The 16,543-nt window shown below is 37.0% G+C and overlaps 1 protein-coding gene across 3 annotated transcripts in view; it reads right to left on the bottom strand.

Moving 5' to 3' along the window:
• The window catches only part of LOC136845215 (ubiquitin-conjugating enzyme E2 R2), a 144,482-nt gene that overhangs the window by 3,174 nt on the left and 124,765 nt on the right, over window positions 1-16,543 (bottom strand). For all 3 annotated transcript variants that reach the window (XM_067115290.1, XM_067115296.1, XM_067115304.1), the window contains 3 exons: window positions 1,657-1,833; window positions 1,059-1,201; window positions 80-270 (listed from right to left, as the gene is read on the bottom strand). In XM_067115290.1, the coding sequence (XP_066971391.1) occupies window positions 80-270; window positions 1,059-1,201; window positions 1,657-1,833 (511 nt within the window). The remainder of the gene's footprint in view (window positions 1-79; window positions 271-1,058; window positions 1,202-1,656; window positions 1,834-16,543) is intronic.

The raw sequence follows: 16,543 nt of genomic DNA, 5'->3' as shown, positions 1-16,543 counted from the left end.
TGCATCAGTGCTTTACTTAAAATGCATAACAGCATATCAACAACAGTTCATCAAAAATTTCCAAAACAAAGTGACTCACCATTATCTGAGAGATTCTCGTCATCATCCTCATCATCATCATCGATATCATAATCATCATCGTAAAAATCAGCCATATCAACAGACTCCGTATCCGGTTTTACTTTAGTTTTTATACAATAGTCTTCTAAAGTCATTGGAACAACAACGCCGTCTCTTTCAGCTTCAGTACGGGATGATAATACTTGTTTCCTGTAAAGAGAATTATAAACATCATCCACTTTTCTTAAGACAAAATGCACAGGCAGCATTGCAGTGGTTATGCAGTACTGTTCTTCGTTTCCAACATCAGGTAGATTCAAATCTATCAATAGTAACACTGCCCCTAATAATAAAAATTACAATGTACCGATCACCCCCTAATAATAAAAATTATACTGTACATACCAAGTAAATGACAATGTTTTATTGTGGATGATAACTACAATGTTATGAGTGACGTATTAGCAATTGATAATGCTGAATTTGTAAGAAACGTCCCTGTAATCCCTTGCAATTTCAAATCAAAAGATGTCTTGTAAATGTCATCCCCAAGGAATCTGATGATGTCAATGACATCATCTGGATAAAACTAAAAAAAAAAAAAATATATTTTGATATCGGATAGCTTTGGGATGATGTCTGGAGGGTGTTGGTAAATGGAATAACTCCATCTCCCCCAAAACATATAAAGTTCAAAGAGAATTTAAATTATTATTTCAGGCATATTTTTTCATCAAAACATTTAGTTTTTACTTAATTTTTCTGAAGAAAAAAAAAAAAAACTGTACACTACTGTATTCTCCTCCACCTTACTTATTTTGGGTGTAACTTTTCATCAAAACAAAGTTTTTACTAATTTTTCTAAAAATGGTACACTATTCTCTTCCGCTCTATACAAAGTAACCCCACCATATAAGCTTCCCTTACCATCAATATCCTCTGATGATTATCACTTTATAACTACACTGTATTTGTTATTTAAGATATCCAATACGTACCTGATAATATTTTCATATTCTTTGTCTTTGCCTTTGGAATCCCTCCAACGGCGATACATAACTGAGGCATCTACATTGGCAGGAGAGTACGTGTTTGGTTCATTCAGTAAGGATATCACTGACAGCAATACTGTACGCACATTCTGAAATGATACAAAGAAACTTAGTGCGAGTGTCTTCTTTTCATGGTGAGAGTTAGGACTGGGAAAGTGGAAAATAGTGAGCACTGCACACACCTCCACAAAGAATGTTCAGCTTTTTATGGAGAAAAATAATGACAGTAATGTTGAAAAAAAAAATTGTTTAGATCCATTAAGAAATATTCAGTTATACAGGTTTACATTAAATCAGTCTAAAATATAATTTGAACCCTGGGAAAAAATCAAGCTCCTCAAAAAAAGGACTAACTAAAAATGTTACAAACCACGTCGTTTCTTATACTGACTACTCACAACTACATATATCAGATTCACAAGTATGTCATTCTAAGTTAACTGTATCTCAACATTCCTCTGATGTTTACATTCCACAGACAACAGGCAAATCAAGGGCACTTTGCGATAATGACAAAATACAGTAACCAAAAAGGACCTCTCACCTGAGTAGGATTCCAACGTTCGCAGGGAAGTTCACCACTCTGGGGGTCATCTACTGGAGGATGAAGGATGGAAATGCAAAGGTCTCCATTCTCATATACATTGGGATGCCACACTTTGGTCAAGAACCGGACGGAGGGCGGCGAGTAGGGGTAATCAGGAGGAAACTTGACATGTGCCTGTAAGCAAAAATAGACAAGGTAATACAAATGTCACACAATTAAAATAATATTAATGCAGATGTAGCCACAATTAAAAACTATGATATACAACTGAATAAAATTATGAAAAAATATTAACAAAAATGGAACAAAAATTAAAAACAATGATATACAACTGACTAAAAAATATTAATAAAAATGTAACCACAATTAAAACAATGATATACAACTGAATAAAAAAATACTAATACAAATGTAACCACAATTAATAACAATGACATTCAAAAGAATAAAATTATAAAAAATGTAGTATCAAATAAAGAATTAAGAAATGAATTATTAATAAATACAGATAATTAGTAGTTCACAAGTTGAACACCATGAAACCCAACACTAAAGTTTTTTGGCTTTAGAAAAAAAGGCAAGGAATAATATCAAACTTTATCAGCCTTATAAAACAGTACACCGAATATAAACATATATCCCCCCCCCAAAATATTAATACTGTACATGAAATGTTTGGAAAACAGAGTAAAAGTATCTGTTGCACAATTGTTATCAATGATAGTTTTGGACTGAATTCATATTAATATGTAAACACAAATCCCAGTTGTTATTCAAACAACAACTATATAGTGGTGCATCAAATAGGCTAACACTGCAGCCTTCTTACTGTCAACAATCCATACACTGTGATTTGAAGTACAATGAACAGTTATACTTTGAAAATGCAGTTCTTCAAAAATACAAACTGGATTTATAGACATATTTATGAATACAATCTGGGCATGAATTTACAAATATAAGTTGCCATTTGCATTCCGAAAAACGTAGCTGATTATTTTCTAGGTCTCTGTGCCAAGATACTGTGATCGGGCCAATGATAATCTGTCAACAATTGTCAAAAATTCATAATAATCGCCTCCCGCGGCACCAAAGCGTGCGCGAGCGCGCGCACACGCACACACTTCCCTCCGCCTCTCCTACAACTTTCATGAGAGAAAGTACTTTCTGGAGAGAGAGAGAGAGAGAGAGAGAGAGAGAGAGAGAGAGAGAGAGAGCACTAACAAAACTTTAAATCACACGAGATTTTTTTTCTATTAACTGGTAGTAATTATATAAGGGCAAATACAAACATCTAAAGTACATCCTTCACCGCAACTTACATTAGGCATCTGCTTAGCAACTAATTAATTACCTGTGACACACTTCACGCTCTGAATCCCCTGATGAACAATTGCTCTCTCTCTCTCTCTCTCTCTCTCTCTCTCTCTCTCTCTCTCTCACGCAGACCAACGTGACGTATTAGAGACTTTCCCCTTCACTACTTTCCCTACCGAGTTTGCAATGGTACACCCTTCCTTGTAATCTAGGCCGACCCAAAATATCTGCGGGAAGTGTCACATTGTTTTGAAACTCTCATTTAATCGTGAATGGATGTGAAGCAATGTTAACGATACGTAGTTTCCACAAACGTTTTCGAATATACCCTTGGAATATTTGATATCTTATGAAAATATAACAGAAATGCAGGTAAAGAATTCTGATGAATTGAAAAATTAGATATGAGCTGTACAACCAAAATACTGTTACAGTTGCTACAAATATTTTACTGCTTAATATGGAACCAAAACAAGTAATCTGAACGGCAGTCATACGAACACTCAACACATACACAATAATACTGCACTAAAAAATGGGCGTGTGTAGCATGACACCAAAAGAACAAAAGCATGAAAAAAATGACTGCAAGGACTTTCCCTTCAACAACTACAGTAAATCGCTATACGAAGCTATCTACGATCAGGATACTTTGCATGAGTCATTTGTCTGTGCCATTTGCCATTCGTAGTCATTCTTCGCCAAGATAAACAACGGAAACTCATAGTGACAGCAGCAATATACTGATAAGCACCTTCAGGTGGCTCAACAACCAACGAGTTCTCCCGCAAGGCAAATATCCCATGATTAGATTAACCCTCGGCCAAAGGATGTCGGCTATATGTCAGGAATAATAAAACATAACCATCACTATCACCGTCATCATCATCATCTGAAAATGTCATTCTGGCCATTGTCATTCAATCAAGCTGTCAAGCCCTGGGAGTCACCCCCGTCAAAACATGAAATTCCATATGATGGACAGGCGTATTCTCTGGACCTTGGACTGGACAAACTAAAGCTAAAAACAACAACCTTCAGTTGTGTTATCATCACTGGTGATGACGTTGCGAGACTTACTGGTGACCTACCCTCACCCTCCCAATCTGGCTTTTCTCTTATCGAGTACAGAGCACCTTACATCATCCGCAAGGTTTCCTTTAAAGCATCTGCGAAGATATGACAAGTAGCCAAGGTAACCAAGCATCCTGTACATGGTTTTCATCATCATCAATTTATTTTTGGTTTGTCTGTTGAGTCCAGAGGCCACACTCCTGGCCAGTTATGTCCTCTTTACTCCTTTCCATGCTGACAAGGTAAGGTAAGGGCACGTGCTGGCATAAAGCTTAAATCTGAAACAAGCCAACCATTTCCACTTTGATTTTTTTAGGTAAACAGTTCTTTACCTTATATACACGATATGCTTTGAGGAGTTCCCAAGTCACGCCGTCTAAAAAATGCTAAGGATTGGCTTCAAAGATTTTGGCATAAAAATCAAACCTCACTAGCTACCTGGTTAATGGTTTAAATGGAGTCGGTCTAAAATCTAATTTTAAACATCTGTCAACTTGGTTAAACCCTGGGATAAAACTAAGCTCCTCGTTCAAAAAAATTGACGGCTCAAAATTATATAAAAACGTCGTTTCTTATATTGATCATCACATCTTCGTGTATCAGATCCACAACACTCCGCTGACGCTTACATTCCACGGACAACACTGATCAGCAGCCAACTCTAACAGGAGAAAACGGTAACATGACACTGATCAGATTCTGTACCAACACCTTACTTGTCTTGACCTTCAGCCACATAGGGAAACGATTACTGAGAATAATACTGCTAATGACGTAGGGAATTTGTCTAATCACGCGGACAATCACACAATCCCATCAACAAAGCGATTATTCAAAGACGGTGCAAAGTGTTCGAATCAACGAAAAGGATGATATACTTTACTTTGCTACGAGAGTGACGGAGAATAGAGACGCTTCAGGGGAATGCAATTCACGATGACAAGAAATGTGCTTCTTTAATGTCCACTACCTCTTTACTTGCCATCTTCGATGGGACAGACCTACCTAATGCCCAGTCTCGAAGAAATCAAATAATGGAGTGAAAGATAAGAGTGAGATTTGACCCCAAAGCAAACGACAGACCTTCCTTTAAAGGATACAAGGTTATACGACTTAGGAGAAAATGAATAAATAAGCTGATCAGAAAAATGATCACGTTTACGAGTTACATCTCCCGCCCTTTTCACCCACCTTAAAATATATGCAAAAAGAGCTTTGGGCGATTTAAAAGGGTGGGGGGGGGGGAGCGGAGAAAACGAATAACAGAACTGTAATTTCTACCAATAAAACAAAACCATCAATAGCCATTTGGTTTTTATTTTGAATAACGGATAATTTCTCATTGCCAGACTTGTAGCCTGTATTTTTGGATGAAACCCCTTGAGACTGATGGAGATGCTTCAAGAATATATACTTTATTATTAAAAACATCAAATTACCTTACTATTTCTTCTTATTTGTCTTCATTGCATACAAGAAATTATTTATATTAATACATACTAAATAAAAGTATACACACACACACACACACACACACACACACACACACACACACACACATATATATATATATATATATATATATATATATATATATATATATATATATATGTATAGAGAGAGAGAGAGAGAGAGAGAGAGAGAGAGAGAGAGAGAGAGAGAATCCTTCTAAAATACTAAGACAGGCAGTCGATAAGTACAAAAACTACTGAGTAATTTCATTCTTCCGCGTGTTATTACTGGTTCATAATCACTCTCACTGGAAACGCTGACGCACACAAAGACAAGATTCCTAAACACACTCATGACCTACTGACACACTGTGTTACTGGCAGGCAATTCCCCCAACACACACTGAAACAACCACCAAAGTGAGTCAAATCTCTCCTCTCTCCCCATTTCTTTACCTACGCTTTCACTCAAATAATTATCCACGCCTTACCATATTTTTGGCTTTTTGCCTTACCCCTGACATCAGTAACACCTTTTGCTATCTGGTTCAAACTACACGAACACACACACACACACACAAAGCTAGAGAGTATATCATCATTCTCCCTTATGTATCATCGTTTGTTATCAGAGTAAACAATATTTTCATATTGTTATAATGGCTCATTTTAAGTATGCTTTTACGTAACACACACACACACGTATACATACATACATGCATAAGTATGTATGTATGTGTACTATATATATATATATATATATATATATATATATATATATATATATATATATATATATATATATACATATATACATATATATATATATATATATATATATATATATATATATATATATATATATATATATATAAATATATAATAATTTTATGTATTTATATATACATATAAATATGACGTGAAATTTTCCTATTTGTGGTTGTCAGATCTCATTCTCTGCCCACTGACCCGGATTACTTCTTGCAATGGCCGACGAGAGACTTGGTGCCGAATCATCTGCATGGTCACGACCGCAGTCACACCGGTGACGCGAGGGACTGACGACAGCAAATTATCCAGATTACGCAGAGTAAGAAACTTTTACCCAGACACTGGCAACCGCATAATTGCCACAACAACCTTCCTTTCCAATTGCTAAGATACGCTTGACATAATTACGCTTAAAAAGAAAAAAAAAAACGAACAAATGTTAAAAAGTTTTATAATCTACTAAATTCCTCGTTTTACGTGCAGACACGAGTGTGTGTGTGTGTGTGTGTGTGTGTGTGTGTGTGTGTGTGTGTGTGTGTGTGTGAGGAGAGAGAGAGAGAGAGAGAGAGAGAGAGAGAGAGAGAGAGAGAGAGAGAGAGAGAGAGAGAGAGAGAGGGTGTATATCGAAATTGGCATGGTGCACCCATGCATATACACACACACACAAAGAGAGAGAGAGAGAGAGAGAGAGAGAGAGAGAGAGAGAGAGAGAGAGAGATTCCTGGGCATCAGGCCACAGGAAGGAACAATCCATGCAAAAAAAAAAAAAAAAAAAAAAAAAAAAAAAAAAAAAAAAAAAAGAATCAGCCCGTGACCAAATAAGAGGAGCCATTCGTAGGGTAAAAATGACTCTAAACACCACAATATTTATATCTAGGCAACCTATAAATAAATACATCAGAATCGTTGTAGAGCCAATGGTATGAATGCAGACTAACTTCGACGTTTTCCAAACTCGGGGAACAATTCATTTGAAACAAACTGCCTTTGAAGCATCAAATTATGCTATTAACTCGGCCACAAAACCTCATATCAAATTTTGCATCACCAGCAATAAACGGAACGGCATGAAAATGAGTCACGCTTCAGAGAAACATTACAAAGAGAGAGAGAGAGAGAGAGAGAGAGAGAGAGAGAGAGATCTTCTGCATAGGGCAAGACCTTATAGGTCGTTTACTAACAATAATAAATGCATCAAAGCTAAGTACTACCATCTTCACTCTAATTTTTCGTTTTATTCGGGTCTGGGCAAGTAAAGGGGACCTTAAATGTTTGCTTCTCACTGGCCTGTGAAGAAGAAAACGTTATCTTTGATGTTACATTACAAGATGAAAACCTGGACATTTCAAGATGAAAACCTGGCGTTCAAGGTAAGCCTTACGAGATGTATCTGCAACAAACATCTGATTTATTTTCAACATTACGAAAAAACACGAATGACTGATCTAGAAACATAAATATTGAAAAGAGACAATAGGATTTTGCAATGCAATCACACTTGCACTGATTCATATTTCAACACACTACATGACACAATGATGTTAAATCAAAAAGCGTGAATAATATCGAGAGATCTAAAGAATAAAATGGCTAATTACTTGAACTCGAAGCAGGCCGACGGTATGCTCTAGTAAGTAAAAATCCGGCATTGCGAAATTGTTCTCCAGTATATGTATGTATGCATGTATGTATGTATGTATGTATAAAGTACCATACAATACCATACGTATAAATACAAATTAACGTCCTAACGTCGCACTTTCACTTTCTCTTCCTTTTCTTTAAAGTTCTCAAAGTACGAACTGATTTCACGTAACCGAATGCAGGTTCCAAGTGCACGCTGTAAAACCCCCGTAATGTGTGCAGAACAGTTCTTTTAAAGCTGACTGCACAAGATCAGAGTCTGTAATTGCGCTGGTATATACTGAGAGAGAGAGAGAGAGAGAGAGAGAGAGAGAGAGAGAGAGAGAGAGAGGAAATTATCACCACAACCACACGAATATTGGGAAGAATCCCAGGCGGTCCAAAACACGTCACCAACAGAAGCAAAACTGGGTCACCGAACGCGAAAAAGCAATGGTGCCTTCTTCCCCCATTATGGAGGAGGAGGAGGAGGAGGAGGACGAGAACCACCACCTAAGAAAAAGCTAAAGGAAACAGGAAAAGCCGCTATCCATTTCCACGGCAACAATTAGACGCCTGAAACATGTATTTCCAAACATCCACAATTTTCAGTCAAGTTGCACTTGACTAAATTTTAACCAACGGAGACGGAGAGAGTTGACCACGAATTATCAAACAGAAAAAAAACACTTCATTGGAAATAAAATAAATCAATTCAAGTAACATCAAGTGAACATTCTTAATCACGACGAGAGAAACGGAGAGAAATTTTTCCATGAATTGTCAAACAGAAAAAAAACACTTACAAAACCGACTATTGGAACTAAGTGAAAATTCTTAATCACGAGAGAGAGAGAGAGAGAGAGAGAGAGAGAGAGAGAGAGAGAGAGTACTTTTAATACTCTTCCACTTTCTCTACAGGACTATTTGCCGCGTCAACTTTGTCGGTCTGACGAAGATTTTTACGATTAAGATCAGTGACATCAAAACAAAAGGAAAGTACGATTTCACTGCAACTAGTTATAACAACTCAAGTACATTCTTTCTCTCTCTCTCTCTCTCTCTCTCTCTCTCTCTCTCTCTCTCTCTCTCTCTCTCTCTCTCTCTCTCTCTCTCTCTCTCATATGTAAGCATTTTCATAGTTTCTACTTTATGATATTACATATTATATATATATATATATATATATATATATATATATATATATATATATATATATATATATATATATATATATATATATATATATATATATATATATATATATACACACATTATTATAGTTTCTACTTTACGATATTATATATATACATATATATGTGTATAAATTTAAATTATATTTATGTATACATGTGTGCCTGTGTGTAAAAGAACGTTTCCTATAAAAATCTGAGAATTTTGGCGTCAAAGCCCGACGCAAAAGTATATATTTCAGGACTTAAAAATTTCTGCACTATCATGCTTCAGCGGTTCTGAAATTGGCTCGACGTCAAATGACAAAAACAAAAAAATTAATGTCCAGCTTTTGGCCAACGCCGAATAACCTAAATTATAGTTCTGATATCTTACAAAGTCACAAAAGGAAATCAGATGAATGGGTCTTGATACTGAAAAAGAGAAAGCTGTCTCAGATCAGGGAACAGAACAGTTTCGCCGATAGAAATCATAAGGAGCTCTTTAAAAACACAGACACTCACAGACGGCATCTAAATACAACACGAAGTGAAAGCACAGACAAAAATTAATACTACAGCTCCTATGATAGGTGAAGCAGTCTTGTATGACAGACAACCTTCTGTACGTCAGTCATCAATCACATCCTATATATGGAACCCTGACAGACCTGCAGGTTAGCAAGGGCGACCCTGCCAATAGAATAATGCCATGCAGATGAGCCAAGAGATAAAAAGATTCCTCTCTCTCTCTTTCTCTCTCTCTCTCTCTCTCAGTGCTACTGGTACTTAAAACGTTACAGATTAACTCAGAATGTAATACATATACTAGATGGTATCAGACCCTATATATATGGAATAATGACAAATATGCAGGTTAGCAAGGGCGACCCTGCCAGTATTATAATGCTATGCAAATGACCTAGAGATTAAAAGATTACTCTCTCTCTCTCTCTTGGTACTACAAAGATCCTGCCAGTAGAATAATGCTATGCAAATGAAACCAAGAGATTAAAAAATTACTATCTCTCTCTCTCTCTCTCTCTCTCTCTCTACTACTACTACTACTACTACTACTACTACTACTACTTGTAGTACTCCAAACAAAGATCAAGCCAGAATGTAATACATCTCCTACTAGAAGGTATCACTCACACATTCTATATTCCCGTGCTCAGCGGCAATGAGACTGTTACGTCATCCGCAAGCGAGCAACACTTTGCCAACCGCAGAGAAGACGGCTTAATAACCCGGCGACGTCCCCTTCGGTTCACTTTCCCTTGAGCAACAACGTCTTTAAATGCTACCGGAGAAGAAGAGGTGCCCCCCCCCCGCCCCCTCCCCACAACCACCCGCAGGAGAAAGGAGTATTTTGTGGCTAGAAACCGTCACAGCACGCTTTCGAAATAGGTGTATTTACCAGAAATAGGGAAGGAACTGACTTTTTTTTTTTTTTTTAAATATGGACCATCGTTGCAAATATAAGCGTCTTGAATGCAGTTGAATTTTCACACGAAAACATGTTTAGTTGCTACAATGCGTTCCACCTCTTAAATTCGCGTTTAGCATTTCATATTAGTTTATAAACCAATCAGAAACCTTCTTGAGAGAGAGAGAGAGAGAGAGAGAGAGAGAGAGAGAGAGAGAGAAGAGAGAGAAGTACAACAAAATTTTAATACTTTACAAGATGAATCAACAAAACAATACAGCACGGTATAAATATAGGAGATAACTTTTTCCAGTAGGAAATAGGTTAACATACCAATGTTGCTGAGTCGTTGTGGTCATCGTCATTACTACTACTACTACTACTAATAAAATAATAATAATAATAATAATAGAAAATAATAATGTAAACCTCCAATTTTCATATGCAACTATTTAGGCAAGTTCTGAAATAACTAATCCAAATCCAATACTAAAAGAGGGACGTCAACACAATTTAACAAGAGATCGTTCACCAGCACAAGCCAGAAGTCTCACCAGTAGCACTAACACTTATTCCTAAAGTACAAGCTGAGAGGCCATTAACTTGTCTGGGAAGTTTCCAAAAAAATCAGAATGGAGGTGGTTTGAAAAAAATACAGTATTTTGAAGTATAGTTATATGCTTAGAAAATTAACAGTATTTAATAACATAGTCAGCCAAATTTTGAAAGAAGCTTTAACATACTAATAAAAAAAATGAGTGTGTCACTGTACTATACTCGTACATACTTATGCAAAGGAATTCGCACTCAAAACTGTGGAAAACCATTTTCCTAAGCCGAAGTCACGGTCTCCGATTTGAAAACTGTGGTTACATGGGTACTTTTCAAAGCAAGACAACCAAATGCGGTAGGAAAGGTAGCCAGATGCCACAATTATAAATGAAGTGAATTAACATTTAATAAAAGGATGGAATGATGACAGCCAATAATCGACCAAAAAAGCCCTGCCTTTATAACTTCGAAATATGTAATGCAAAACAGAAACTAGAACATTTTCCCCTGAAAAAAAAAGTCTCCTAGTCCAAACAAGTTATGTCACTAACGTCACAATATACCTAAATTCACCACTAGGCCCTCTAAGTCTTCCATAAGGAAACATGCAAACTGTGCTCTGATACCCCCGTGCAAGGCCACTTAACAATGACCCAGTTTCTCTCTCTCTCTCTCTCTCTCTCTCTCTCTCTCTCTCTCTCTCTCTCAGCTCTTGACAATGTAAACAGTTCTCGGCAAGAACGTAATTTCATACCAACTTTTTTATTTACATGACTTTCAATTCTCTTCATAAAGTTCCCATCCTCTAAAATACAAGAGTATGTACTCATCAAGAGAGAGAGAGAGAGAGAGAGAGAGAGAGAGAGAGAGAGAGAAAATCTATGCAATTCCGTCTCTATAAAAGGTCAGACGCACAAGGAAGGCTGTGTTACAAACATAACCAGACCCACTCTGATGAAAAGTCAACAATAATCACAAGACCATAAAAATAAATAGAAATAAATCCTAATTAGGACAACAAAATTTATATAAATATTCAAGTATTATAAATTGCAAGCATGGAACATTTAGAAATTTAATAACTTCAAATGATGAATTACATCTAAAAATATATAAACATAAAAAAGTACTTAAATTCGACTTCACTCCTACACAATGAACCTAAAATCAATTGCATACTCACACGGCAGTTGTTTTAGATCGATACTTTTAATGTCGCACTGACAGCAGGTGTTCCCCAAAGACAGGTGTAGGCAAGGAGCAGCCAGTCACCTTCCTAAAAATAAACCTCCCAACACTCAACATAAAATGGACCTGGTTTTCATGTCCCTTGTTATCAATGACATGAAGAAAATAGCACGTGTGGAAGCCTTACAATTTTCATGAGAGAGAGAGAGAGAGAGAGAGAGAGAGAGAGATTCAGACGAAAAATCTTTTAAATAAGAAGCAAAAATAAACCTAGTTCTAGTAAACTGTCAAACTGTTACTGATAAAAATTTTGAGGTTGGGTAACAGAGAATGATAGCCGATTAAATTTAAAATACAAGTATGAGTCGCCTTAAATAACGAAAGCATTATAAAACTTAAAATCCTTTTTCACTAAGCCTTAAAGGCCTTTGTTCCATCTCTATTTCTCGATCCAAATTCCAGCAGTTCTTATGCATAATCTTGCGTGATACTTACATGACCAAATAGCCACTAGACTCTTCAACTCTTCAACCCATTCCCAAATTCCTACACTCGCCACTCCACGAAAAGCTACTTATACAGCATTACAAAGCAGACACAAAAACAAAAATCATAAACATTGAAAATACCAATGACAATCAACAAGGAGTCACTGAAGAATGAGCAGGGGTAGGTGATGAAAAGAAGTGGAGCTGAGATGGCACCAGAAACAACAAACAAGAGAGAGAGAGAGAGAGAGAGAGAGAGAGAGAGAGAGAGAGAGAGAGCGTAGGGCAAAAGAGCGGCTTAATAAGGGGAGTATCACCTTTCAGCATCAGACTATATCCGCTCCCCCCTCCCCCCAACCCCTCCATCAGCCCTCCGGAAGTAGATGAGCCCGCAGCATTTCCTGTTTCCTTCACCACTTTCACAAAAACATGCATTAATTTCGTAGTCTGAACACACACACACACACACACACACACGAGTTAGAAATTAACTTACAAGGCTTTTAGTAAAATCCTACCTATTTAATTACAGAAAGAAAAACAGTAAAGACATCACAATTTCATCCACAGGTAAACTCAAACTCAACTTGAACTACAGAAGATATTCGTTAAAAAAAAGCAACAATTTCAGTTCTATAAAGGTACCTGAGCAAAACCAACGCCTCCCCGAGAAAAAAAATAAACCGAAGAATGCATTTCAAGTTATAGCAGCCACTGAAACAACCAATCTTTGGTGACACTGTCAAAGGTCAGGGAGCGGTTGGTTATTATGTCTCTCTCAGCTCTCAGGGACTACCTGTATATGTCATTATGAGCGTGTGTGCTTCCATGTGCGCGCGCTCAAGCAAGCATGACAGTCAACGATGTATAATAAATCAGATACCATAGGGACAAGAACGAAGAATACTGAGACAGACGCAAGCAGAGCTAAAAAGATATAATAAATTGCAATGGTCTCGCAAACAAGATGAAGAGATCTTATACATGCCATATTCCGTAATTTCGAAGTTTTTTTTTTCATGTATTTATGTAGCTAAGGTAGAGTTTTCTCAGTATTTGTGGCTGATATTGTATTGTATTTAATCTATTTCATGTTAATTCTAAAATAATTTTCTAGCTCGTAAATAAGTGTGTGTGTGTGTGTGTGTGTATTAAATATGTTTCTTCAATTATTAAAATATTTTTTAAAGAATAAAATAGCTGCATCAAGCATTTCAAAGCTGAACATGACCTCACCGGGAAATGAGACGCAGTTGCTCAGCCGATGAAAGCAGAAAACAGAAATGCTCCAACTCCCGAGTTCGCCGATACAATGGCCATCGAACTTAACCTTCAGAGTTTTTCTACAAGAAAACGTCCTCAAAAGTCACCCTGGAAAAAAAAAGGTGGTTGCAATCAAATGGAACCATCCCTTGGTTAAAAGATATCTCGCAGACCAAAAACAGCACAATTAAAATATCGCGGTGGAGGAACAAAACCTGACTGCTGGACGATGCAGGAAAAACGGCGGGCGAGGTGGCGACCTTCAACCTATGAGGGCCGAAACAGCCTTAAAGATTCAGGCGCGATAATAACATCACCTGGGTGTTGTGCACAAACAGGGCGAAGTGTTGTGAATAGAATATCGAATTTAGGCCAAAGGCCTAGCGCTGGGACCTACGAGGTCATTCAGGGTTGAAACAGAGATCTACAGTAAAAAGATTTGAAAGGTATAACAGGAGGAAAACCTCGCAGTTGCACAATGAATCCATTGTTAGCAGAGGGTGTGAAGTAATATGGAAGAAAGAATATGAATGGAGGTACAGTAAAAGGAATGAGAGGGGTTACAGATAGGCCCCGACAGTGCACCGTATGAGGTGCACTGATTGCGCTACCCCCCCCCCCCGGGGCGAAGTGTCGTGAACTGGTCGGCTGCCAGAAATGGTAAGCTTTACATTAGTGAAAAACTTTGCTTAGTATATTCGTGGTACGAAAAACCGGACGACAACCGAAACAAAATAATAAACGACCTAACACTTTCCTTGCTTTGATTTGCCATTCTGTGGCAAATCACGTTACAAATTCAGGTCCAATTTCTGATTGGCAACGGGAAATTTTTTTTGCTAAGGCAAAGCGAGATGAGGCCTTGTGCGTGTATTGGTTTGGCAAAATGTGAGTGACATATTATTTTCATGATATAAAAAAAAACTTAAAAATAAAATGAAACAATGCAAGGTCTAACAGTCTATCAACCTAACATGGCAATCATCAACAGCATGCTCATTAACATTACAAGTGTAATGGTGGTTTCATGATTATATCTGCGTATAATTCAAATTACCAACAACCACTAACACTTTATCAAAGGAATGTAAAATTCTGGCCACAAAAACGCAAATACAAGCATAAAAGAGAAACTAGAGGCCAAAATCTTGACTTGACGTGAGCACTAATACACCTTCCAGGGTCTGCAGACGGCCACTGCTAACCTTCCAGAATTAATGATTTACTGGAGTGTCGCGTCGGGGACCTATTAGGCGGCTTCCAAAATGCATCCACTTATAAAGATGGAAAAAAGGAAGCATGGGGAAAATTCTAAAGGCATAATAAAAGGAAATTTCATCAGACAACCTTCTGACAACGTGGCGTTTATCCAGAGGACCACTTGAACCATCTGAGAAAGGGTTTGGCAAATGTGTTTATCGGCTAGCTTTTAGCGATCGATACAACCTATAATGTAACAAATTTTTCTGATGTAAATCACGAACAAGTGTAAGATTATTTATGTTTTCACATGGAGATCTAGGACATATCTTTACTACGATTTCAGCAAGCACGTGTCAAGCAAATCGACAGAGAGAGAGAGAGAGAGAGAGAGAGAGAGAGAGAGAGAGAGAGAGAGAGAGAGAGAGAGAGAGAGAAAACTTGACATTAATCGTAATCCTTCGGTCAATGAACCTCGCTAACGGAAAGGAAACAAAGTAACAAACCGCCAACAGTCGGTCATCCTGTGTTCCAGTGGCTGACGTTGACTTCAGGAGAGGAAAACGTCAAAGTTATTGCCTACAGGTGGACAACAATGCGACGTCTGATGGAAATCCGCCACCCGTCTAAACCGTTAAGAAAAAACGGTCAATGGGTTACTGACCGACTTCCAGCATGTGCACTTTCCTCTTAAAATGCAGCGTAAAGACACGGTCATGTCAATGAATGATATATATATATATATATATATATATATATATATATATATATATATATATATATATATATATATATATATATATATATATATATATATATATATATATTATATTAAGTTTCATCAACTGTCACGTGACGCACGCATGCGTTTACAGACAAAGATACACGCATACATACACATACACACACACCATATATATATATATATATATATATATATATATATATATATATATATATATATATATATATATATATATATATATATATATATATATATATATATTTCATGAGCTTGAGGTTGTTGTATAAACTTTAATGCACAGAACCCAGTTCCATACCCAGTAATTGTGTTCGTGTTGGGAGAGAGAGGGGAGAGAGAGAGAGAGAGAGAGAGAGAGAGAGAGAGAGAGAGAGAGAGAGAGAGAGAGAGAGAGAGAATGATTATAATTCATGTTTTCCGATCAGGTGGCCATACGTCTTTGCTGACCATATTCAAATGAAACAATTTTAGTCTCGAACTCGAGTTTCGTTGCTCGAGGAATTCAACTTTTATCTCACATTTTATTATTAGTTTTGCGGTCAAAACAGTGATTCAATTACTTTTATCTCATATTTTATTATTAGTTTTGCGGT

Source organism: Macrobrachium rosenbergii, chromosome 2 (genome assembly GCF_040412425.1).
Source record: "Macrobrachium rosenbergii isolate ZJJX-2024 chromosome 2, ASM4041242v1, whole genome shotgun sequence".
NCBI lineage: Eukaryota > Metazoa > Arthropoda > Malacostraca > Decapoda > Palaemonidae > Macrobrachium > Macrobrachium rosenbergii.
The sequence above is the reverse complement of the archived record's forward strand: the minus strand, read 5'-3'. Positions and strand labels throughout refer to the sequence as shown.